This window comes from Natator depressus, chromosome 10, assembly GCF_965152275.1.
Source record: "Natator depressus isolate rNatDep1 chromosome 10, rNatDep2.hap1, whole genome shotgun sequence".
NCBI lineage: Eukaryota > Metazoa > Chordata > Testudines > Cheloniidae > Natator > Natator depressus.
The window spans coordinates 79,396,689-79,423,728 of record NC_134243.1 but is presented as its reverse complement, the minus strand read 5'-3'; the positions used below and the strand labels follow the sequence as shown (position 1 = coordinate 79,423,728).

The following is a 27,040-nucleotide window of genomic DNA, read 5'->3' as shown; positions in this document are numbered from 1 at the left end:
ATGTTTATAATGTTCTGAGAATTAATAACACCCATTGCTCAAGTCATTAACTTAAAAAAGGAGCTTCCAAAATCTGTTCTCTGCAGTAGGGGACCACAAATAAATGAATGCTTGATAAAATAATCCAAGTAGCAGTTTAACAAGCGTAAACTTGAATGTGGCTGCAATAACACAGAACTATTGTTTAAGGGTTGGCATCAGGTTGATGAGGTGCTTATTTCAGCTACAAAGCATGCATACACATGCATAATGAACTGCAGTATGAATTATTAATGTGTTGCTTATTTAGCCTCATCTGTCTAGAAGATAATGTATCCTAACTATAATGAGTGATTGGTTTTCTACATAATTACAGTAGCAGCAGTATCTAGGAAATTTGTTCTTTTAAAGAAGGATTTCTAAAAATACAATCATCACACAAACTCAGTGGCTGCTCCATTTTATCAATAACAGCCCTAGCAGCATTGGGAATATATAATACATAAAGGGGACAGATTCATTATTAACATCATAATTTTACACAAAGTGTTTTACTTAATCATTCATTACAGATCATGTGCTGTAAAAACATTTGTCTCTCTTTTGTTTTTTTTTTTAGAAAGATCTTCAAAGATAGTACTTTTTTTTCTAGTTAACTTTTAAGGAGGTAAGAGCCAAAGATATAAAGAGGAGGAAAAAATTAAGGATAGAGTGACAGTTTATGTTAATCCTGACAGAATTTTAATTCAAAAAGTTGCTACGTGATTACTTTTCATTTCGAGAAGATGTACGACTGGGACTAATTCACTCCTCTCTAACTTAAAGTGGTTGCTTGACAAGAACAATAGATCAGGATCTCATTAACCTCTAAATTACAACTCTCTGACACTTTTTGGAATGGCACAACATCTCTCCTTTGTCGACAGAAAAAGCAGTTTGTGTGGTTTCTAATAAAACACCTAAACACTGCAGTTGTTCTCCTGGAACCTCCTCTTAACTCACCCTGATTTTCCCAGAGGGTTTCACCTTGTCTGTCTTTCTGCTGGGGATAGCCACCATCATAAGGACAATCTCAAGGCTGATAAGCCAAACAGTTTATCAAATTTAATAAATTCAATAACCATAGTTTACACTTTCTAGCACCGTCCGTATGAGGATCTCAAAGCACTTTACTAATCGTGACTTATTTAGCCTCACAACATCCATGTGGGGTAGGCTAAATAAGTCAGTATTATTAGCACTATCTTGCAGATGTGGAAGCTTAATTTACAGAGCTGTTAAGTGTCATCCCGAAGTTTACACAGGATGTAGAACACAGGTATCCTGACTTCTAACCCTGGACATCAGCCTCAGGACCATGATTGTCCTTCCTCCTTTTAGCCCTTGTGACACCATGGTGCTCTCTCTACGGCGCCCTTTTTACCACCTGTTTGGTTACCTTGTCTCACAAAGTTTAAGAATTAAATGTCACAAGATTCCTTAAAACATGGAGAATTATGTCAGAGTATTCATCATTTAACTAGTGCCATAAATAGAACCAATACTGATGGGTGCAAAATGTGGCTAATCAGAGTCACCATAAATGGCCACGTGCTTTCTTTTCATTTCTAATGTAATGTCACATTTTTTTTAACCTTCCTGAAATGCAAGAGAAGTAGCTGCTCAGTTATTAACCCTTTGGTACTGGGGGGGCTCTAGAGCAGCTGCTGGTTATGCTAAAGGAAACGCCCAACCTTGGAATCCACAAATTAACTGGTGTTTCTGAAAGCGAACATGCTGAACAGCCTTTTATATCTGAAGTCACTTAACAATGTTAGTTGGAAATGAAACATTACTTACAGTTTCTGCCTCCTCACTCTGAACACTTTGACTTTTCGTCTTCTTCCACGTAAGTGGCACTTCAAAGTGGCTAGAGCACCCATCTAGATTGCCATTTGTCACATACAACATGAGCTGAGTGAAGGCCAGCTGGTCACTATAGCAAAGGTCAAGGTCTGTTACCCACACCTACCAAAACACAAGAAGGCCAAAAAAAAAAAAAGTGAAACTCACTAAGTTTATTTAATGAAGCTGGGACTCCACTGGTTTATGAATGCTGGTACATCATTTACTTGACTGAGCTAAAGAAACCATTTCCAAACTGGAACAACCAAAACTCTTACATAATTTTAGAAAGATACCTACCAGAGAATATTGAAAGGCTCAAAAACAGACTAATAAGAAAATAGCAAAACTCACTGCAAAGGTTTTAGCAGGAATTAAGGACACGCATGTAGATGAGCTCATGCGATGGAACAGCTCATAAATGGATCTGAAATGTACACTGGGATTTTCTCCCCTAAAGATTTTTTACTGATAAAAACACTCTAGTTACAAAAAAACAACTTTTTTTGAGATAGAAATGAGGAGGGCCTTAAGGGCAGAGTCATGTTGTGAGTGAAAGGGACGGTTTCACATAGAAAGCAATGCTATTTGAATATAACATATGCTTTAGTCACTGATGATTTCAGTGATGGTGTTGAGCAATGCATATTCCTACTGAAGTATATGGCATCGTACATAGCAGTTGCTTTGTCTTGTGTGTAGCAAGTAATGTGACTTGGGGCCTGCTTCTGCTTCCACTTACACTGACCTCTTTGCAGGTTTAACTTCCACGGAGTCACTCTAGATTTACATCTGTGTAACTGAGAGCAGAGAGTCAGGCCCTAAAATTTTAGAGCTGAGAGTGACACGTGCACCCATAAAGGCTTGCATCTGCACAAACTGGGTTATTGCACATTGAACTACCCACTGGCACACAAATGCTAATGGGGGTGTTGTGAGGACACAATGTGATCTCAATTCTGAAATGTTGGCTCTTTATGTCTAAGCCTATATATTATTAGAGATAAAAGTCCAAGTTACAAGGAATGTTAAATAACCTGTCTGGTTACTAGCCTCTATCTACCATCCAATATCTACCATAGGAATTGATATGACCCTAAACAACTCTGTATTCACACACAATTGTAATAATCTTTGTACAAAATATGCCTTGTGAGGTATCATTTGAAAACTATTCATTCACTGGTCAGTAATATCATGGTGAAAAGTGTGTAGCAATATTATATGTAAAGTTATAAATTTCCCCTGCGTGATGTTATTACCCATTTTTAAAACCAGACAGCTTGCCTTGGTAAAGGTGTTAAATAGGTCTATCCTAAACAAAGGAATGTGGGTTTATACCACTTTAAATATAAGCAGTAAACAGGGCCATCAAGCTAGCAAGGGGAAGAGACTGTGGGAAACAGAACAATTTGCATTTTAGCAAACACCAGCGGGAGGAAGAAAGAGCATGGAGCTTCCTTAACCATCAGACTCCATGTTGCCTTCCTCACCATTTGTATAAAGTCTTTATTTTGAGGGATAATTTCAAAGGTTCACTGGACTATAAAAGAAAGGGGCAAAACACACCCAAGTTCTCTCTTTCACCTAAGACTACAAAAGAAATAGCAACCTGGGCTTCTGGAGGAGATCCTGACCAAAATGGGGGGGTCAGTCACCTTGTTAGAAGACTGGGGGTGAGAAAAAGACAACTTGAACAAGGCTGTACCTTGCTAGATTAAGTTTTAGACTTTTAGATGAGTATTTTCACTTTTATTTGCTTGTAAGCATTTCTAACTTTCTCTCTTATACTTGAATTCACTTAAAATCCTATCTTCTTTTGTTATTTTATTTTTAATCTAAACCCACAGTGCTGTGTTTGATTAAAGTGAATGTTAACGCCAGTTAATATGGCAAGCTGTTGGGTTTTGTCTCTTTAAAAGGAGCAAATGGATCTTATTCCTCTGAATATTGCAGGAGAGGGCTGGACATTGCAGAGCACATGGGTGTGGGAAAGTATGGGATTGGGGGTGCATTGGGGTCACCTGCTAATATTAACCAAGTCTGCTAAAGACAAGTTTGTGTCTATGATAACTGCTGGCAGGCTGTGGTTCAAAGTGGTTGAATCAGAGCAGTACAGTTTACAGAACATAGAGTGCATGCTGGCTGTGTGTGTGGCCCCAGGCTGGGAGCCACAAGTAGCAGAAGCATTTTGGGGCACTCAGGGTAATAATACAAGCAGTGTCCTCTTGATGGTCTGAATTGCACCTTGAAGTGGGACACCGCCATCATCCATATTATTGGAGCGCCCTCACGATCTTTAATGGATTTATCATCACAACACCTCTGCAAAGTAGGGCAGTACTGTTAGCCCCTCTTTTGCAGATGAGGAACTGAGCCCCAGAGATACATGCCCAAGGTCATAGAGGAAGTCTGTGGCACAGTGGGGACTTGAACCGAGGTTTTCCGAGTCCTAGGCTTGTGCCCGAAGCATTCTTCCTCCCTGCACACCATTAACTGTATGAACAAGTATCTTGTGGAACATCTATGAAGTGCTGCATAGCTGATAATAATAACAATACGCTTGCACTGAAGGAAACTGAAATGTAACCATATTTTCAGGAAGACTTGGGGCGCTTGCGCCTTTAAGAGCCATCACGCATTGGGATGCCACAGAGGTGCACTGTCCCAGCCGCAGCTCTTGGAAGCTTCATGCCTGACCCTTGTATAATGCCTCCTGGAGCTCTGGGGAGTGCACAGGCAGGGAGGGAGGGCACTGTGCCACACCTGAAGGGGGTGTAGCATCTAGCCCCTTTGCTCTAGTGGCTAGTACAGAGCGTGGGACGGGGGAAGGAAAGCTCCTCCCACCCACTTTTAGGAGACTTTTGCTAGCAATGGCAGTAGCTTCATCTTATGCTAAGTGGAGCACAAAGACCACGTTGTGGCTAGGGAAGCTCTTTGAATCCTCCTCTCCTCCAGACTGTTGTACTCACAGAAGCCTGTACGTAGTTTGCTCTTACATTATTCACATTTAGGGCTTATATGCACTAACACTTCAGTATAACTGAAGACGCTCAGGGGTGTGAAAAAGCCCCCCCCCCCCCAGTGACGTAAGTGACACCAACCTAAGCGCTGGTGTGGACAGCGCTATGTCGGCGGGAGAAGCTCTCTGCACTAGCAGCGCTACAGCTGTGCCGTTGTAGCAATTCTAGTCTAGACTAGCCCCCAAAATCCATGTGCCTAACCCTGCAATCAGATACAATAACATACATAAAATGTCTGCCCTAAAGTGGACTCCTTTAAAACAAATCTAGCAGTGAGTGACTTGAATAAGTCTTTGAGTGGTAAATGGCATCATTATAAGGATATTAAGAGGTCAGGCAGCCAAGGCCTCTCGCTAAACTGGAGCTAATTTCTGAATCGTATTCACACAGTAATGCCCTTTTCATAACAGCAAATAAATCACGTCTGTAACAGTTGTTAATAACTAACTGCCAAGTATCTGTTGCTGTATTAAATATGCTATTTGTCAACTTAAATATTTCCTGCTGCATGGTATAAAATGCAAATCAGATGCTGATGACTGGCTTTGCTTAACAATAGAGGGAACTTTCACCAGTTACAATGCTTAATTTTCCCTAAGAATGTAGTCTTACATAGTCACTTTCTATGCAGGTGAGAAGGAGCTTTCAAAATACAATAGATTTAGACTATTTCAGCACGTGATAACCCTTCAAATGAGCTACATTTTTACAGCACATGTAGTTCATGATGAATTCATATTAAATGCATTTCCATAAGTATTAGTAATAAATCAATAATAGCGAGTGTATCTTTAATTCTGTGAAAATTAGGTTTAGAATCTAAAATAAGTATTCCACAAAGAGAGAGAGAGAACTCGATGGCTTGAGTGAGAGGATCAAGGATTATGGAAAATGTTTAGTTCACAGGTTCAAATCTGTCCCAAAATGGCAGTGACCAGCCGTCGTTAGTATCCAATGCCTGCTCAGTGACCTATGTGAAATGAGTTGACCATCTCCATCCAGTTTCTGGTGCCACAGCAGTAAAGCCACAATCAATGTCAGCACTAAGTGAAAGCTTTGCTGGAAGCCTCAACATAGGGGAAGGAGGGAAAGATCTCAAAAGCTGTGAGACAATTAATCCCTCACCCTAGAGGTGGTCTCTCCAAGATAAGGTTCAGACATGAAAGCAGGGAGCGTAAGGAAAATTTGCACTGCCATTGCCCGTGTTGTACCCGATCAGTGGATAATTACATGGCTTTGGACAGTCAAAGTCACGTTCTGACAATGTGTAAAGAACCTGGCCTTCCGCTTAACAACAGAGAAACCCTCAAAGAAATGCAGCAATCTCGAAACAGACATTAGCAGGTGACAAATTTATTAAAACATCATAGAAATTCAAATAGACAACATAAAAAATGTAGTGTTACATATTTTATGTAACAAGTAATACAATCATACAAGCTTTGTCAGCAGCTATTTTCCTGTAAGTTTAATTGTAAAGTGTGGCTAGGCCACTTTTATTTATGTTTAGATCTACAGAATAGACCCATCAAATTCAGCCTGGGCACACGTCCTATGATTTTAGTAAGACGCACAGCATGTAACGCTGGCTCTAACAGACCCTCCAAAAGGTAAGCTAGGCACATTCCCATCCACCACTCTGAGACCCAGGGGCATTACAGAGTCCTCAGTGAATGAGAAGTAGGCCCAGCTCAGCTCCCTGCTCAGGGAAGGGCTATAAGATTGCATGCTAGCGACAGAAGGCCTTTGGGCAGGACAGCCTCCATACCCAGAGGTCAGAGGACTGGGCTGAACGCTGGACGTATTACAGTCCATCAACATTCCTTACATTCCATGCTCACTGCTTCATCATCCCTTGTGAAAAAGTTCTATAAAAATGAATGAATTAAATCAAGAGTTGGATTCTAAAAACCTACAGCATGCAGCAGAGAATGACATCCATCACCTCTAACCCACAGTTGCCAACTTTCACGCGGTAAATAAGCACCCTGACTTTCACAATAAGCCAAATATCAAGCTAATCCCATTTCAAAACAAGGTGAAAACAAGCCAATCCCGAAGAACTCCAACACTCTATGTGACTAGATCCCCCCAGCGTGCAGTCTGGGACTGTGGTGGGCCCACTTTGCGCCTATGATTTTCTCCCCCCCCTTGCCCCTGCTTACCCCTTGTTCCTGCTTGCCAGGAGCCAATCAAAAAGAAGAAGCAACAAGCTGCAACAAGCAACAAGCTAAAGCCAAAAACTAGCCAACAAGCAACTCATAAGCCAATTAAGCCAAAAACACGCCCAATTTCTGCATTTTTTTCATGAGTTTGGCATGTCTCCTCTAACTATGGTTCTTTTTAAGCATTCTACAGAATACTATAGCAGGGATATTGTTTTGTGTTACTCTACAGAATGGTGCCAAACCCCTACGGGCAGTTTGAGTCATTATTACATTCCAAGGCTAAGAAGGTTGTCATTAAGGTTGCAGATTACCCAATTTTTAAAATAGAAGGGCAGTCCTCAACAACACTGAGTTCAGGGAGGAGGAAGGTAATGATAGCTCCAAGCCCCCTTTCTACCTCCTCTGATCCTGGGCCTGGGGGCTGAACCCACCACTCTTGCAAGTTGGAGATGCCAAATGGTCACTGATTTATGTCAGTTGGGATGTTCCCCTAGGATCAGTTTCACAGGGCCAGGATTGCCAGAGCACATTGCATTGTGGCATGTCCCGGAACTCCTCCTACGTACGGGAAAGAAGGGAAATCAGGTGGCGTAAACTAGCTATGTTGGCTTTATACTATGATAGATAAAATCCCCAAAAGTCCCTTTAGTTCAGCTTTCAGTCCCCTGAGCACTGCGTGAAGGAGAGAGAGACTGGACTGAGAATCTTGCCGTAGTTTTCATGGGATTGATAATAGGGTGCAATATTTCATATTACTACGTCAGATGCAGCCCAGGTCATTTGTAACTAACCAATGTTACCATCCAGCAGGTGGGCAGATTCCTATATGAAATGAGCTGGAAGTCTCTCTCAAGTTCCCACTGGTCAGATATGCCCTTTGCAAAATTCACAGTAATTGATAACGACAAGTAACCTTGTTGGTAGTCTCAACAGTGAGGCTACGGATTCAGTGAGGCTGAGGCTCGCGGGGAGAGCAGTGGGGCAAGTCTGCCCTATAGCTGCCTATGCTGGACTTATTCTGGGGATGCGGAGTGAACATCCATTTGTAGGCCTATCCATCTGCCACCGTTCACCAGTGATAGATAGATACACACCCTCAAATGGAAATGAGTAGCGCTTATAACCTTATACTGAGCACATGCTTTACCCCACTGCAGTTAGCAGGTGTCCCCGGAGCATAATAGCCTAGGATTAATTATAATAAAAAAGAAAAAGAAGTAGAATCCTTTATAGCTGAGCCTAAAGAATTCTAGGCTAAGAGGATTCCATAGGTGTTGACTTTTCATTTTCCCTGAAGGGCTCATCAGGCACATGCCAAGAAAACCTGTTTCCACTGCAACGAAAGGGCTTTTTTGTATGCAGAGCACTGAGCTAAATCAATGTGGCTGGAGCTGCCAGCAGCAGCAGCAGGGGAGAAGAACCTGAAATAATAAAAATATATAACCTTTGAGCAAGAGCACAGAAACTAGGAAAGCAAGGATTTACAAGCTGTTTGCCCTCTGTTTTTCATGGTGTATCTGTGCCTGACACATACATGCCATGTCTAGGAAACAAATATTTTAGAGATGCCTGTTGCCCAGTAGAGTTTCTCTCTTCTACTACCTTTGTCCTCCTCCTCCCAAGATGCTAGCTTGAATGCACACAGGCCCTGTGCTTTGAGCCCCCTTCAATTCTGCAGCATCTCTGCTGCTGGCCATTCTTTCTGCCGACTGACTTATGAAGCACTGCACAGGGTGAAGAGCATGGCAGAAGAAGTCTGGTGGCATTAATGAAAGGAAAATGATCCCTTATTATTAATAATGTATACAGCACCATCCATCCCAAACTGATATACACAGGGAGTGCTTCACCCTCTGCTAAAAATGCAGCCATGTCTGCACAAAACACAACAACTCAGACGGGAAAGTGAAGATTACATGAGCTAAGTGGAACTGCTGGGAATGTGATCATGTGAGTTGGAATTTACCCAAACAGTGGGAATTAATACCCACACAAGTGTTATGGCAACTTTAATGACCATAAGTGCTTAGGACACTGGCATTACAGTGCAGTCCACAAACGGCAGCTCAATGCCCCAGAGCACCATGCCCAGAGGAAAGAATGCCACTAATGAATGTTCACAGCATTTCTCACCACACCTGGGATTTGCTTATAGGTTCCACTCAAGTACTGAGCAGGCCCAAAACCTGCTTAGCTCAAGAAAGTTGCAGCACAAGGTGGCACAAAGCAGACCACAGGGCAATTGTAGTTCTTGTCACCATCAGGTGGAAGCAGGGCAGGGGAAGAATCCCAAGCAGGGCAAGACCCACTAATGTTATGTCCAAAAAGGAAAGAAGGTAGAAGCAGACAAGGAAGATGGGAGAGGGGGGATAAGATCCAGAGTGAAGCAAAAACAACCCTCCAAACCACTGAGTAAAAGAAAAACGAGATACTAAAGGAAAGAACTGGGCCTGGAGAACAGATTCTGGGATGCTGCTGATTTCCAATAGCACCTACTGCCACAGCTCAGCAGGGAAAACAAACACATTTCCAAGATGGCTCCTGCTTCTAAGTGAGGTTTCTCTTCCCTGCTAAGCTGTGGGAGTGAGAACTGTGAAACAAGTGAAGTTTGGTTTCTATCTGCTGCAGTGTTTGATTAACAGAGCTAGATGGCTTTGATCCAAAGTCCACTGGCGTCAGTGGAAGCCTTCTCACTGACTACAATGGGCTTTGGATCAGGCACTATAAAGCCAATTATTATTGCAAAGTCTATATAAAACAAGTTCTAAACGAAACAAACTGCATGAAAACACATTTCTCTCATCTACTGTAATGATTTTCCTTTAACTTGGAGTGACAGACAGTGGCGATCTCTATAAACTCTCTAAGAACTGAGCAGTCCTTCTTCATTGTGAGAAGCAACAGAGGTAAATGAAATGTGATCCCAGCTTATACCTGTTGATACTGCATACTTCTTCAATTAAAGCCATAACCTAGAGCCCAAATGTAAGACAGAAGAAAGGCAAGCACATGACCGAATTTTTTTTTTTCCAAAGGTGGCTTGTAGCTACAGCTTTGAGTAATTTTTAAAAATGAACAATCAGTGCCAAATGCATTGGTGCACCAAGATGCCTGTTTTCACTGGGAATCCTACTCATAACAGGAGATGTTGTCTGTGAGGTACATGGCCGGTGTGGTAGTAAATTTTTGTTTTTTTGCTGTATCATTTTAACAAATCAGACATGGGAATTATTTCAAAGGTCCCACACATGTAAATCTAAAGACTGGTGGAGAATGGAGTCTTATTTTCCTGCTGGTAACTGAACTAGTTGTTAGTGGCCTAGTACTGTAAATGGAACGGTGTTTGTGGGGAATGTGCTGTTCATCTCTTAATTTCCCTTCTGTGCTGAAAAGTTATTTCCAGTGTGGTCTATGGGATTACATATTTTCCTTAAATTGTAATGGAAGAGGGGTGTCAAAATCCCTCAGAATGCTTTGAAAAAAATCTTAGTTTTTTTCATTATATTTGCATGGTTTATAAAAGCAATAGTGACTGCTCAGGTCAGGCATTTACTAGCAATTAAAAACAAAGTGAGTTGTCTGCTCCAGTCAGTCAGCTGCTGTTACAAAAAAGGTGTGCCTTAGAGGTCATGTATAATTAAAAGCAAAAGAGTGATACAACCAGGAAAGTAATGAACATTTAATGTTTTTAAGCCTGTTCTCATTTTCCTAATTTGCCCTGGTACCTCTATGCAATGAAGGGCATTGGCTACATGATGTCATAAACTGATCTGAGGCCCCTGCAGTACCAAGAACCCACCACATGACAAGTTAAAAAGTAATGCAGTCAACTTTAACTTGAAATTTCAGGGCTTTCACAGGTTTCTGTCACCATCTAAATATTGCCAAAAACAGAGGACCTTTTCTAGAGCCCTGCAAATCCGCAGATATCCGGGGATAATTTTTTCAGATCGGATATGGATATAAATTTTGTATCCGCGCAGGGCTCTACCTATTTCCCTCCAATAAATGTGTGTAATTCCTATTAACAGCAACAGAGTACGTGTTCAGAAGTTTAACTGAAACAGAGCTCAGTTGTGAAGCCTGGAAATGGACCCAAGACTTAAAACTGACATTTGTATTTCAAACATCCCAGCGTTCCGAGGTGTTCACATCTGGGGTTTTGTACTGTCCCATTATAAAGATGGAGGCTATTTGCTAAATTAGGATTCAGAATTAGAACAGCCTCAAAACTGATCATATTTGGGCTTTTGGATTGGGCCTACACAAGGGAGAATTCAGATTTTTCAGACTTCTCAATCTTTAGACAATGTCCAGTGAAAAAATCAGAGGTTCAACCTATAAGACGTACTGACTGCTTGGCCAAGAAAATGTTATGGATGGAAGGTTTAAACTTGGGATCTGGCATCACTTACAAAAATTTGTGGTATGCAAGCTCTGCTGAGCGCTGCAAGGAGATGCTTTCCTTTAAAACACATGGTTCCACAGGCTGCACCTCGTGAAAAAGCCAGGTCAAGTGAATAAAGTCACAATTATAGTGTAATTCTTTACAGCTGCCATAAAAATGATTCAACTTTAAAACAAACTTCAGAAGGGAAGGAAAACATAAATTCTTAAACAGTTACTAAATTATAGCTTTTCTTTCCCCAGTTTAATTGTTTTATCTGCATCTAGTATTGACGTCTACATTATTGTAAAGAGCACACCTGCTATTTTTAAAGAAGTGCTTGGATGACACTGTAAAACCGTCAATTAGTAAAATATTAATGCAACTTGGGCTTTGAGAAGAGAGCTCTTTTTATTACTTTTAAAATTCACCATGGAATTGAATATTTTAGCAAGGATTGCATACAGTATCTTAACGGGTTGCCATCTAGTGGCAGTTATCGTGATAGCTCAGTGTCATCTCAAACTTTTTGAGCTCTGGCTGGCTGGATGTCTGATGTGGACACCATTAAAGGGAAAGCTGTGGAACCTGTTTGAAAATTACACAAAGAAAGCACTAGGCTGTACTAAGAAGAATCTGGGAATTTTTTTTATTGGTCACAATTACTTTATTATTATGATTAGTCAACATTTACATTGCAGTAGTACTGAAAGCCCACAACCAAGTTAGGCCCCATTGTGCAAGACACGCTGCAAACACCAAATAAATGACAATGCCTGCCTCAAAGAGCTTACAGTCAAAAAGGCATGGTATAATGGGTGGCCGACACAACAAGCGAGACAGCGTAGGAGAGATGGGATAATAGATGTGCAAGTTCTTATCCAAAGCAGAGTAGTGACCACGGCTCTCCACCTGCCTAACCATTGTCAAGTTGTACTTTACTGTCCACATTTTGCCATCAAATAACAAATGAATATAAGAGTGTAAAATCCATTTGATAAGTCTCTTACAGGCTTTCATCTACAGTAATGTTATTTTAAATCTTCAGTTTTAATGCTATAAATGTCAGAACTGATAAAATGTCATGATTTTAAAGTCAATCTCATTCTTTTTAGGACCTGATTCATGGATCAGGATCGGCAATACTGAAGAAATGAAGAAAAGGCCCTATAGCTGGGGCTCCAGCAAAACAAGCCACCTCTTCGAAGGGTTTCTTTCTGTCAGGCTTCCTTATTGAGAAGACTGACTCTCCCCAGTGGCTGTCAGGATGAAATCCAAAGGAAATGAAATTGGAAGTCATGTGAAGGATACCTGTTTCCCAGCCCTTCTGGAAAGACACACGGTCTCCGGAGGAGCTTGTGACCAAAGTTCAAAACCAGACAAATTTCCCATCCTCAGGGAATCTGTCCTTCAGCCAAACACAGGAAGGAGTGTCCAAACCCAGGAACCAGACTGGCAGTTTTAGAGCCTTGTCTCTATGAGAAACTACCAGTAACTTCATCTCCCTCCACGCTCATTCCTTTTTCAGAAGCTGCTGAAATACCCTATCCTCTTCCCAGAATGCCTTGCCAAGGTGGTCTACAAGTCCTGCCACTCTGAGATTACATTTACCAGCATTCCCTCTGGGCTGAGGGGAGAAAGGAGTTCCAGATCATCCTGCAATTTAAGAGCTCCCATCTCAGGCCCAGATCCGCAGAGGTATCAATGGAAGTTAAGAGTCTCAATACTTTTGTGGGTCTGAGCCTCGGTCCCCAAACAGAGGCAGTAATTTGGGCTTCCTTCCTAAACCCTCTACTGACTCTCAGAAGCTGCTTCTGCCCCCGAGTGGTTGCTCTTCTTGTCCCACAAGTCTGCATTTATTCATTCAACTAGAATGGAGTAGTGTTGGTTGCAAGTGCCCCCCTCACCAGCCTTAAAGAACCATAGCACTCCATTATATGTCTCCTAATATTTTATCCTAGCTAATAAATAATAAACAAGGCACTACTTAAACTTGAGATATTGCAGATTCCACAATATTAGGCTTCCACCACAATTTTTACAGCAGGTGCCCCTGCTGTCAGCCCTGGGCCCCCGCTCTCAGCCCTGCGTGGCCAACAGCCGGAGATGCTACTCTCAGCCCTATGTTCCCACTGCCAACCCTGGGCCCCTGCTCTCAGCTCCGGGTGGCCAACAGTGGAAAAATCATGGAAAAATAATAATAGACTTCATTACCGCAAACGATAAGGTCCCTCATTACTTTTCCACAATTTTCCATGGCTTTTCTGCAACTCAGCTGCGATTTTTTGACAATCATCCTGCAATTCAATTAGGGCTTTAATAATATGGAAGTAAGTATCAGTCCTCAAAATCCACATACATGTTCAGTTCTTTTTAACATCCTGCTATGCTCTTGGCATCAATGGCACATTGTGGCGGTAAGTTCCACAGATCAATTATTAATTTTGAAAACGACGATTTTCTTTTTTCAGTTTTAAATTTCTTGTCTGTCATTTTCATTGACTGTTTCCTGGTTCCTGTATCATAAGTCATGAAATAGGAGTGCCTGACTGTCTCTGCACTATTCATTATTCCCAATCTTTTCAACCTCTCAAACAGCTCAACGGGACTAAATTGGGGGCCCCATATAATCTCCATCTAAGAATATTAAAGGAACTGGCACATGAAATTGCAAGCCCAAGAGCAAGGATTTTTAATGAATCTGTACACTCGAGGGTCATGCCCTATGACTGGAGAACTGCTAATATAATTCTTATTTTTAAGAAAGGGAAAAATGTGATCCGGGAAACTACAGGCCTGTTAGTTTGACCTCAAATTGGTCTTGGAACAAATTTTGCAAGAGAATGTAGTTAAGAACACAGAAGTGAACGGTAACTGGGATAAAATACTACTTGGTTTAACAAAAGGTAGATCATGTCAGACCAACCCGATCACCTTCTTTGAGAAGATAACTGATTTTTAGACAAAGGAAATGCAGTAGATCTAATCTACCTGGATGTCAGTAAGGCATTTGATACCGTTCCACATGGGAAATTTTTAGTTAAATTGGAGAAGACGGGGATTAATTTGAAAATTGAAAGGTGAATAAGGAAGTGGTTAAAGGGGAGACTACAACGGGTCATACTGAAAGGCGAACTGTCAGGCTGGAGGGATATTGTTAGTAGAATTCCTCTGGGATTGGTCTTAGGACCAATCTTATTTAACATTTTTATTATTGACCTGGGCGTAAAAAGTGAGCGTGTGCTAATATAATTTGCAGATGATACAAAGTTGGGAGGTATTGCCAATACAGGAGGAGGACCGGAAGATATCAGAAGATGATCTGGATGACCTTGTAAAAAAGAGTAATAGAATGGAATGAAATTTAATAGTGCAAAGAGCTATTTAGGGACTAACAACAATAATTTTTGCTATAAGATGGGGATGTATCAGTTGGAAGTGACAGAGGAGAAAGTCCTGGGTTTATTGATTGATCACAGGATGACTCTGAGCCGCCAATGTGATGACGCTGTGAAAAAGGCTAATGCAATCCTAGGATGCATCACGTGAGGTATTTCCAGTAGAGACAGGGAGGTGTTAGTACCATTATACATGGCACCGGGGAGACCTCATCTAGAATACTGTGTGCAGTTCTGATCCCCCATGTTTAAGAAAGATGAATTCAAACTGAAACAGGCACACAGAAGGGCTACTAGGATGATCAGAGGAATGGAAAACCTATCTTATGAGAGGAGACTCAAAGAGCTTGGTGTGTTTAGCCAAATCAAACATAGGCTCAGGGGAGATATGACTGCTCTCTCTAAATACATCAGAGGGATAAATACCAGGGAGGGAGAGGAGTTATTTAAGTTAAGTGCCAATCTGGACACAAGAACAAATGGATATAAACTGGCCATCAACAAGTTTAGGCTTGAAATTAGATGAAGGTCCCTAAACATCAAAGGAGTTAAGTTTTGGAACTGCCTTCTAGGGGAGCAGTATGGGCAAAAAACCTAACTCGCTTCAAGACTGAGCTTGATAAGTTTATGTAGGGGATGGTATGATGAGCCTGCCTATGATGGCAGGTAGCCGATCTGTGACTGCTAGCAGGAAATATCTTCAATGGCTGGTGATGGGGCACTATATGGGGAAGGCTCTGAGTTACTAGAGAGAATTCTTTCCCAGGTGTCTGACTGGTGGATCTTGCCCACATGCTCAAGGTCTAACTGATCGCCATTTCTGGGGTCGGAAAGGAATTTTCCTCCAGGTTAGACTAGCAGAGACCCTGTTTTTTTCCCCCTTCCTCTGCAGCATGAGGCTTGGGTCACTTTCAGGTTTAAAGTAGTGTAAATGGTGAATTCTCTGTAACTTGAAGTCTTTAAATCATAATTTGAGGACTTCAGTAGCTCAGCCAGAGGTTAGGGGTCTATTACAGAAATGGGTGAGTGAGGGTGCGTGACCTGCAATGTGCAGAAGGTCAGATTAGATGATCATGATGGTCCATTCTGACCTTAAAGTCTGTAAGACTCTGCATACAGAAGTCTTTCCTTGGCGTGAATCATTTTTGTAATCAAGCTTTGTAAATTGACCAGACTGCACACTGTATCCTAGATGTCACTGATTTATAGAACACCATCACGCTATTTCTGTATGGGTTTCTCTCCCAGAACATCTACATTTTAACAGTTAGCTTTTAATTTTTTGACCATTACTGCACCTTGAGCAGAATGTTTGATAGCAAATAACACTCAGGTCTTTTCCAGAGTGGCTATATTTAATCTGAATGCAGTGACACATATGAATAGTTTAAATTATCCTTTTAAAATGTGCAATATTTTGCATTTGTCAGTACTGCAATTCATCTGCCACTTTGCTGACCTTCTACCTAGCTCTAGCCAGATTGTGCTGTCCATGCAGGGTTCCCCTGGACCCAGAATTGTGCAGGAAAGACCCCTTTCCCCAACACACACTCTGGGGGCACTAGGACCCCCAAGTGGCGCCTCCCTCCAAAGCCCCAGTCCATATGGCCTTGTAAGAAAACTGCAGAGAGGAACCAGCCAGAGACTTCAGCCAGCAGGAGCAGAAGCAGCCAAAGCACAAATCTTTGGACGCTCAGAGAACTTTAATTAGAGTTTTGACTAGATTTTCAGTCCTGTGCTGATTGGCTGTCTGCTCTAACCCTCCTCCTCCTCCTCCCTCAGTCTCTTCATCTCAGTTTCATCTCCACACCTGGCCCCGTTACCCTCTTCTCCCCTGTCCATTCCCATCACCCCTTGCCCCCTTTCCTTCCATTTAGCTGATCCCCTGCTAAGTAAACCCAGCCACAAAAACAAACCAAACCAAACTATGGTGGCACTTACACGAGGTTTGCAGCCATCCCATTATTCACTCTGCTTGTGTTTATCCCTTTTCCCCACCCTGTCTTTCTTGTTAATTTAGATTGCAAACTCTTTGGGGCAGGGACCATCTGCTACTCTGTGTTTGTGCCACACCTAGCACAATGGGACCCCATTCTCAGTTGGTGGTTAGGCTCTACTGTAATAAATGTGATTAATGATTAATAATGTTGAATAGTACCTTACTCTATGAGGAATCCAACTAAAATCAAGCCTCATCTTGACTAACCCAAACAATTTTATATTGTCTGGAAATTGCTCATCCTCTTTTCCAGGTCACACACTTATTAAACAACACAGGTCCTAGTGCAGAACCTTTCAGCACCACACTGTTAAGCTTCTGCCTTGTTGAAAACTGACTATTTGTTTCTACTCTTTGTTCCCTGTTTCTTAGTTTCTTATCCATGACACTACTTTACCTCTCACCCCATGACTATTAGTTTCCTTAATAGCTTCTTATGAGGCTTTTTGAAAGTTCAAATATATTTTGTCGGCCAGTTTTCCTTTATCCAATTTTCTGTTGTCATGTTCAAAGAATTCTAAGATTAGAAAGGCACAATTTCACTCCATAGAAGCCATGCCGATTTGCCCCGTCATCTCATGTTCAGATAGGTGTTTTATAATTCTACATTTTAAATTTCCATACTCTGCACAGAATCACAGAATCATAAAATATCAGGGCTGGAAGGGACCTCAGGAGGTCATCTAGTCCAACCCCCTGCTCAAAGCAGGACCAATCCCCAACTAAATCATCCCAGCTAGGGCTTTGTCAAGCCTGACCTTAAAAACCTCTAAGGAAGGAGATTCCACCACCTCCCTAGTAACGCATTCCAGTGTTTCACCACCCTCCTAGTGAAAAAGTTTTTCCTAATATCCAACCGAAACCTCCCCCACTGCAACTTGAGACCATTACTCCTCGTTCTGTCATCTGAGAACAATCTAGATCCATCCTCTTTGGAACCCCCTTTCAGGTTGTTGAAAGCAGTTATCAAATCCCCCCTCATTCTTCTCTTCCGCAGACTAAACAATCCCAGCTCCCCCAGCCTCTCCTCATAAGTCACGTGTTCCAGTCCCCTAATCATTTTTGTTGCCCTCCGCTGGACTCTTTCCAGTTTTTCCACATCCTTCTTGTAGTGAGGGGCCCAAAACTGGACACAGTACTCCAGATGAGGCCTCACCAATGTCGAATAGAGGGGAACAATCACGTCCCTCGATCTGCTGGCAATGCCCCTATGTATACATCCCAAAATGGCATTGGCCTTCTTGGCAACAAGGGCACACTGTTGACTCATATCCAGCTTCTCGTCCACTGTAACCTCTAGGTCCTTTTCTGCAGAACTGCTGCCGAGCCATTCGGTCCCTAGTCTGTACCGGTGCATGGGATTTTTCCGTCCTAAGTGCAAGACTCTGCACTTGTCCTTGTTGAACCTCATCAGATTTCTTTTGGCCCAATCCTCTAATTTGTCTAGGGCCCTCTGTATCCTATCCCTACCCTCCAGCATATCTACCTCTCCTCCCAGTTTAGTGTATCTGCAAACTTGCTGAGGGTGCAATCCACACCATCCTCCAGATCATTAATGAAGATATTGAACAAAACCAGCCCCAGGACCAACGGCTGCCAACTAGACATGGAGCCATTGATCACTACCCGTTGAGCCCGACAATCTAGCCAGCTTTCTAACCACTGCTACTCATAACTGTCCAACAAGAGATCACTGCGGTTATTCTGCAGGAGAATTCTGAATCTCTGCTAGCCTTTTCTGTAATACTACGAGAAGCACATTTCAGAAAGGCAGATTCCTGAAGAATGCTACAAATTGTCTAAATTTCTTGTAATGGTTCATAAAACAGGTATAGAGACCTGAGCCTAATTTTGCTCTTAGTAACACCAGTGCAAACCAGGATAACTATAATGAAGATTTACACTTAGACCAGACCTTCGCCCAAAGATTATTATTCAACTTCCTTCAAAAAATGCTAAATAAATGTTGATGTAACTATAACGTATTTAGAAAGATGGTAGAGTTTGCTAGATGAACAAATATGAAATCACTATTTAGTAAGATTATATTGAATGGATGCAAAGATTATCTATAGTAAAGTTAACAAAATCCAGTGCTCACTTGCACTACCTTAGCTCTGTGATCTCATCAGACCTTACGTTAAGCACCGTCAGGCCTGGTCAGTAGTGAATGTCTAAGAAAAGTCATTGAGTCATTAGGTGGTATCCTTCCTTCTGGGTGCTACAGTGGCGTAAGGAAGGACAGTGTTGTTTGAGAGCCATCATTCAAGGTGAGATCTCAAACAAATATTCTGACCACTGCTATCCTTAAAAATCACCTCACATTTCTCACAGTAGAGGTGGCACCCTTGGTGAGGTGTTCAAGCTAAATTCCCTTGGCTAATGGCCTACATAAATTTTTCCTTTGTAGTAGTAAGTTAGACAAGGCATACTTCCCCTTTATTTCCTAAACTGTTATGTGGTGTTCAAATGGGAATGCAACCTTCTAACCTCCAGAAGTGGCTGTATTTCAACGATCCTTTTGTATAAAGTTTGCTGCGATCTTTGAAAAACGGCATGGTACAAAAGTCAGGTGAGCTGCTTAACCCTGGGTTGCTATGTAACTTGTACTGAATGGGCTTGCATACGCTTTACCATAAAAAATAATACTTTGGTCATTTATAAAACATATCGTTTTCTGAATTTTTAACTCCTACTAGAATAGCATTTGCTGTGAGCCATGCTGGAGTCTGTGATGAAAAGTACACAAGGAATCACTTTGTTTGCACCACCCAAAATATAAATGCTTCTCTTTACTAGTATTTCCTCGCTCAAAGAACACATTTAAACTCTGTTGTTTCCATGACTGCATTCAAGGATAGTTTCTGGATGTGTCAATATTTATTTTTGTATTCTATATCCCACAATATGTGCCCACAGATTTGTATAAATTTTACAATGTTTGTTTTCACCAATAAATACCATTACCTTATTTATCTGTTTGGAGACTGACTTTGGCCTTTATAAAACTCTTGAAAAAAGAGCACTTATACAAACAAAAAAAGAAAACAGACCTTGTCAAGCAAGGTAAAACAGAATTGAAAGGCCTCTGGCTTCCCTGATAGTAAGATACTCATCAACTATACACAATTTATAGCAGCTTCTGTTAAAGATTTTGTTTTCAATCTTCGGTTTGCTTTTTTAAAAAATTAAGGTCAGAAAAAACCGCCAATAGTCTTCTTCTGATCTTTTCCATCTTATCAATGTGATGCCTTATTTCTATTCCCATCATGATTACATTTCTTCCTCTTTTCTTTCTCTTGGTATCAGATCTCCCTCAGCTGTTTTTAATGGGTGATTTTTAGGGAGGGTGAGTTTTCAAAGCATATGGATTATATTTTGATCATGTTTTGCAGTGCCCCAAGTGTTTTGGCAGAAGGGTGTTTTGTAAATAAATTATTAATATGAATCAATACCCCAAAGCAATAAATAGTCAAATCAGTGATAAAAATGTCTCTCTCATGCTTTGGACTATACAGAGATGCTCAGATCATTGGCTGAAATTGTGCTGTGCCTCCTGGAAGCACAGCACAGAGAGCCATAGTCCAGGAGGAAGAAAATGTGGAAAGGTGGCTTTCAGCCACTTTAGCACCCTCACTCTTGTGAGGTGCTCTGGCGGTTTCTGTCACCCTCAACATAATTTAGAGCGGTCCCTGGCTGCTCTAAATTACAGTGCAGTCCTCCCAACGGGACTGCTCTCTCCCCTCTCGTGTTACGTGCCGGGCTTGCAAAGGAGGGGCCTGTGCAGGGCAGCCTCTAGCTGTTCTACAGGGTGCGTTTGCCAGTGGAATTCTTCCCAGGCCAGCTCCAGGGCTTTCAAGCAGTGGTGTACAGATAGTCATAGTGTGATGGAGAATCCCTCTCCTTATGTTGCTTCATTAAACAAGAAGGCATTTGATATGCCATAAATATCTGAATTGCAGACAATACCCCTATTTTTGTGATCTGATTAGCCAATGAGGTAGGCATTAATTTCTGTAAGTGCACAGAAAGTGAGTGATGATTTGCTTTGGGCCACCAACTGCTCCCAGCTGGTCATTAATCCCCAGGACATGCCCCGTGCCTGGACTGTTGTTGCTTATATAAAATGTTAGTTAGCTTTTAAATTAGGTCTTAATTTATGTGTGGAATATGATCTCATGGTAAAGAAAAGTCTTGATCTGAACAGCTGGATCCAGGGCACTCTATCAGCGGATAGGAAGCAGAAATTTGTAATTTATGAGACCAATATGAGAAGAAGCAATCTATGTCCCAGGTCCTCCAAATATGTTCATGAGAAACTTTACACATGTGAGCAGGCCCATGCAGCTGAATGGGATCACGTGTGTAAGTATGTGCAGGATTGGAATCCATGGTAAGAGACTGACATGTCATCAACACTGTGTTGGACATTTTTCAGAGGGGGCAACGGCCTGCCCTTAAAAGGTAAAGTTGGAAAATGGAGAAGGATGAAATCAGGAGCAATCCAGTCTGTCCAAGTAATGCACTTCCAGTATTTTTGCTCTTCCCTAAATGGGGGACTCTCAGCGCATAGACAGAGATGTGTCACTTGGATGAAGGTAGAATCCTGAGGCAGCAGAGAGCTCTGACAATGTCACTACCTTGGCTTTTACATCAAATCGTGGTAGTGGAGCTTTTCCTTGCAGCAGACTCAGTCCTGAACTTACTCTAGTGCTAAATTCTGAGGCTGGGGGGTAGGGGTAGGGGTAGGAGTAGCAGGCACAGTGCATTCAGTGGTAGGCCTCATCTTGCCTCACTCTTCAACTACCTAAAAATCTGGTTCAGATTCAGGACTGAAAGGAATCCCATCCCTTCCCTCACAATTTAGAGTGTTCCCAAACCCTGGTCAGTGAGGATACATGTCTGCTATGTTCCCTCATCCATTGGTCCCATCACTTGAGTGGGAGATATGGCTTGTTCAGGAGCTGCTGAGCCTTCCTGAGCTGTGAGGCCTCTAAGTGGTGACTCCCTCAGAAGGATGTCTGATACAAGATGGGATCTCGGAGGAGAGGGGATGAGAGAGGAACAGAGAGTTTGCTCCAAGAAAGCCTTGGAGACCCCTCTGGCAGGGATGGCGGGATCGGAGGGGTGAACATCTGACAACACATAAAGCAAACTGTGTGCTAGGTTTGGAAAGTGAGAGAGACATGAGCTAGTTAAAGAGTGCCCAGACAATGATAAATTGAAGAGATCAGTGGCTAAGGATCGGACTGAGAGGGGGCTTGAACAGACTGGAGGGACCAAAAGAAACAAGCATTTCTATCACACATTAAATTGTCTGACAAATTGCATTCAATATAAGCAGGCAGTTCTTGTATATTTGAAAAGGTTATAGTATTGTATGAAGCAATGTGTTCTCATCTCAAAGCAGGGGACCTGGGTGTACAACACACTCCAAGAAGCAAAAGGAGAACACACCTTAAATTATTCTGTACCTTTCAGCCTAGGATTTCTTGTGCATTCTGTTCAAATTGCGCCATTAAGACATCGATCTGAACAGAGAGTGGTGCAGAGCTGCCCTGTCACGGAAACTATGGGAAGGACTTCACCCCAGGGAGGCACAAGCCATCACATGGCCCGGTGAACAGAACCACCTCCCAGCCTTCCTCATCCTTTCAAATGATGACATGGCCAGAGGATAAGGATAAGACCATGTCCTCCTTCTCATCTTCTCTTGGTCAATATGCACCCCATGGGTTGCAGAGGAGGACAGGTCCCACTGTTCCCCTAACTACAGGTTCTTCGATTGTTACAGGCTTTTGAGGTGGTGAGCCTGATGAGGTGGACAAGGCTTCTAGCAGTCTCTGTGTCCTCACTCCCACACAGGACAATCACAGTCAGGCCCATAGACTCTTGTTCTTCTATTCTAATCCAGCACCTCAAGGACTGCTGCAAGACCTTAGGCTCTAGTCAAATCGTGACTATTTTATCATTGCAACATTAATGCAAGCTTTTCCATGGTATCAGCCGGCAATGATAACTAACCTGGGACTGTTCCGCTTGTTTGATCGACAGTCTGTGTTATTTATTCAGCATATAGAGATTAACCTGTTTGCTACCGGCTGCTATTACAACTCATATACGGAGGCAACTCATATATGGGGGAAAGGATAGCTCAGTGGTTTGAGCACTGGCCTGCTAAACCCAAGGTTCTGAGCTCAATGCTTGAGGAGGCCATTTAGGGATCTGGGACAAAAATTGGGGCTTGGTCCTGCTTTGAGCAGGGGGTTGGACTAGATGACCTGAGGTTCCAACCCTGATGTTCTATGATAAATGAGACACATGACAAAATATGGATGTTGCAAGGAAATACTTTGATAACACTAACTGTCTTGAAAAATTAAGTGAAAGATTTTAAACCATGCTTTGAAGAGAAAAATATGGAGTTTTAAAATCTCATTTTTTTATACACACACCGACACCCACACCTACCCCCTCCCCTCCGTCTGCATGTGCAAATGCAGGGGTTTTTGCTCTTTGCACTTTGACAAAGTGTCGGTTTGCACCCATTTCACCCACCGTTGAAAATCTGGCCCCTCACATTGCTTGAAGAGTTGTGTTTATGTAAAAGATACATATAACTTTATGAAGGTTTCAGGGATTTTAAAGTATTTAAATACTGTTACACTGTACTGGTAACAGATGTTCAATTATATCTTAAATTTTTAGTTTTACTGAAAAAACAATAGATCATTTGATATTTTCTGTAAAATATAACTTTGAAAGGATGCCTAAGTATACAGTGCTTCCAGAAAATTTATTTGAGCCTTTCAGCTACTGCATTAAAATCAGTACTTCTAAAATTAGCGTGAGAGCGTTCTAAGAGTCTAATAGGATTTCTTGTTTGCCAAAAAATAGTGCTTTCAGAAGCACAATCTTTTGTGTAATCTCTCTCTCTCTCTCACACACACAACAAGACAGATGGCATCATTAATTGCCTCTATATCTAATTAAGTTTAAAAAACTGTGCTTAGATAATGCTAAAGTTGTGGTACAAGCTGACAAATGGAGGAAATTTTAAGGTAGAATCATTGGGAGGGAAAACAAGACAGAACAGACAGGAATAACGAACAAACAGAATTAATTAATTTTAACTTTCCTGGCTTCTGTCAGCATGTGCCACAACCTTAATATGATCTATAAAGTGTTTCTGTATTTGGATGGAATCCTGGCTCCATTGATGTCAATCACAAAACTCCTGCTGACTTCAGTGGAGCCAGGATTTCACCCTTTAGCCATTTTATTATTTGTTTGTTTTTAAACTTTTCATGGAAGTTATCCAATGTGGCTAATTTCCAGGACAATCCAAATCACACCACTGGAGCACATACATATTTTGGGTCATGTATATACAGTGGTCCCCATTTCAAAGTTAACATCTGCGATCAGCCACCTCAGTTTCCTCTGCACTTACAATAGAACATGATTGTCATAACAGTGGTGCCATTACAGAGAGTTAACTTTTGCCAACAGATACCATACTTCTGGGCTATAAATGAAACCCCTGTATTTAGGCCTTTTCCCCTCCTCTTTTCACAAAGCACATAGGCTGGGATTTTCAAAGCAGCCTATGGGAGGTAGGTGCACTAATTCCATTGAATGGATTTGGGCATGTCATTGTCATAAGGTCCTTTGAAAACCCCAACCATGCTGCATAGTTTACTCTATTAAATACATATGTTAATATATGCAGTTGGATCTTATAAATATAGTAGTGTCTTAATTATCTGAGCCCCTTGGAACACAACAACCTTGCATAGACAATTAGGAGTTTCTGCAATCAGGAGTCAATAGGAAAGGAGCCAGCAGAACGGGAGAGGCTGTCAATTTGTGATGTAAACAGGTTTGGGTTCTGGGGCTTTAGTATGACTGGGACCCTGTGTTAGTATTTTGATATATGTCCTGATTTTGAACATGTGTATTTGTACCTGTCATAAATATAAAGGGAAGGTTAAACACCTTTAATCCCTCCTGGCCAGAGGAAAAACCCTTTCACCGGTAAAGGATTAAGAAGCTAAGATAACCTTGCTGCCCTGACCAAAATGACCAATGAGGAGACAAGATACTTTCAAAGCTGGGGGGGGGGGGGGGGGCGGGACAAAGGGTCTCTGTCTGTGTGATTTTTTTGCCAGGACCAGAGCAGGAATGCAGGTCAGAACTCCTGTAGAGTTAGTAAGCAATCTAGTTAGATATGCGTTAGATTCTGTTTTGTTTAAATGGCTGATAAAATAAGTTGTGCTGAATGGAATGTATATTCCTGTTTTTGTCTTTTTGTAACTTAAGGTTTTGCCTAGAGGGATTCTCTGTGTTTTGAATCTGATTATCCTGTAAGGTATTTACCATCCTGATTTTACAGAGGTGATTCTTTTACTTTTTCTTTAATTAAAATTCTCTTTTAAGAACCTGATTGTTTTTTTTTTTCCATTGTTCTTAAGATCCAAAGGTTTGGGTCTGTGTTCACCTATGCAAATTGGTGAGGATTTTTTAATCAAGCCTTCCCCAGGAAAGGGGGTGTAGTGCTTGGGGGGATATTTTGTGGGGGAGACGTTTCCAAGTGGGCACTTCCCCTGTTCTTTGTGTAACACTTTGGTGGTGGCAGCTTTTAACCTAAGCTGGTAAGAATAAAGTTAGGGGGTCTTTCATGCAGGTCCCCACATCTGTACCCTAGAGTTCAGAGTGGGGAAGGAACCTTGACAGTACCCAATAACTGTATAGCAGTGCTCACAACAACCTGCAAAGACTCCACCTTTTTGTTTAAGTTTTATCATTAGTTTTCGGTCTCTAAACCTGGCTTTCATTGTTGGCCAATTGTGTAAATTGCAAAATCCCTTAATCTCAATGCCCCTTTTAATTTAATAACATGATTTCCTTTCTTTTAAAGAAGAAAATATTCAGAGTAGTTGGAATTTGGTAATTAGGATTTTTTTGGTGGAAGATCTCATGACAGAGAAATCTGACCGTTTAAACAAAACAAATGCAAGATTACTCAAGATCAGCAAAACACACGACAAGATCGATATTTTGTCCCACAATTTTGTCAAAGCTGATCAGCCTTGTTCATTCCAGAAGGAAAAGGAAATAAATATGGAACAAGAGTTAGCAATTTTCAGCATGTTTCAAGCTAATAAAATTAGATGGGTCGTTTGCATTATGAGCCCTTCCAGAAAAGATACTAAAATAATGAAATCAAAAATTGTATCGTTTTCAGCACACACTCGAAATAATTCCTTTGTCACCTGCTGATGCAGTGCCCCACCCCCAAAATATGCTATAAAGAGGGTAACTCACCTCTAATTGTAATTGTGTGTACACTGCCTCTGTAAATCCATGCTCTTGACTGTGGGTTCCTTGGTGCTGCAAGCTTGAGACCATCTGGAAAGAAGCGACTACTAGAGCAGCACACCCCCTGAGGAATCTGGATGTTGAGTGGGAGGGTTCATAAGAAAGAGTGTGGTCCCAACTCCTCTTCTTTCTCTCCAAGCTGCCTTAGGCAGCAGCGTGTTTTGGAACTGATACTCTGCCTGGTGGATTTATTACATCACTTTTCATCTTGTCAGAAGTCTGATACAGCTGACAATGAGGTTTTGCTGATTGACTTGCAGACTCAGGCAGGAGTAGATGGAGCTACTTGAGTAGTTCTGATTTTACCTCTTTAAAGACAAGCGATTGGTCATTCACAGTAAGGGCTCTCCCAGGCAGAGTTCCACAGGATTCTGTTTGGTCACCGCCCTCATCTACTTCATCGGCTTCTTTGTGGCTGCTGTAGGTTGCACATTGCACCACAGCTCCAAAAACTACACTGGGCTTCCGAGAACAGGTGCTTCTAGGTGTAATTCAAGGAGCTGCCCTTTCAATATAACCCAACCTTGCTTGGCCCTGGCTCTCTGAAAGACTACCTCTCACCCGACGTACCGCTGCAACAGCGGAGATCAGTCGATATCACTTCATCTTACATGGTTTAAATCTGAATATCAGAAAGCTGGTGCCAGGGTATTTTCAGTGTAACACACTGTCCCCTGAAACTCACTTTCACAGTTCATCAGACAGGGCATGAGTCTGTTGACCTTCAGGGCACGGTACAGAGCCAACTCTTCTTCTCAGATCTTCGCCTCAGAAGGCTGGATGGGGGGAAAGTATATTGTCATGGCCCCAGCTATTCCACA

General features: G+C 41.8%; 1 protein-coding gene across 1 annotated transcript in view; it reads right to left on the bottom strand.

Annotated features, from left to right (window-relative positions):
• IQCH (IQ motif containing H) overlaps positions 1–27,040 on the bottom strand; it is a 107,068-nt gene that overhangs the window by 9,766 nt on the left and 70,262 nt on the right. Inside the window, exon 17 of the mRNA XM_074966608.1 lies at positions 1,819–1,986. Coding sequence (XP_074822709.1) covers positions 1,819–1,986 — 168 coding nt within the window. The remainder of the gene's footprint in view (positions 1–1,818; positions 1,987–27,040) is intronic.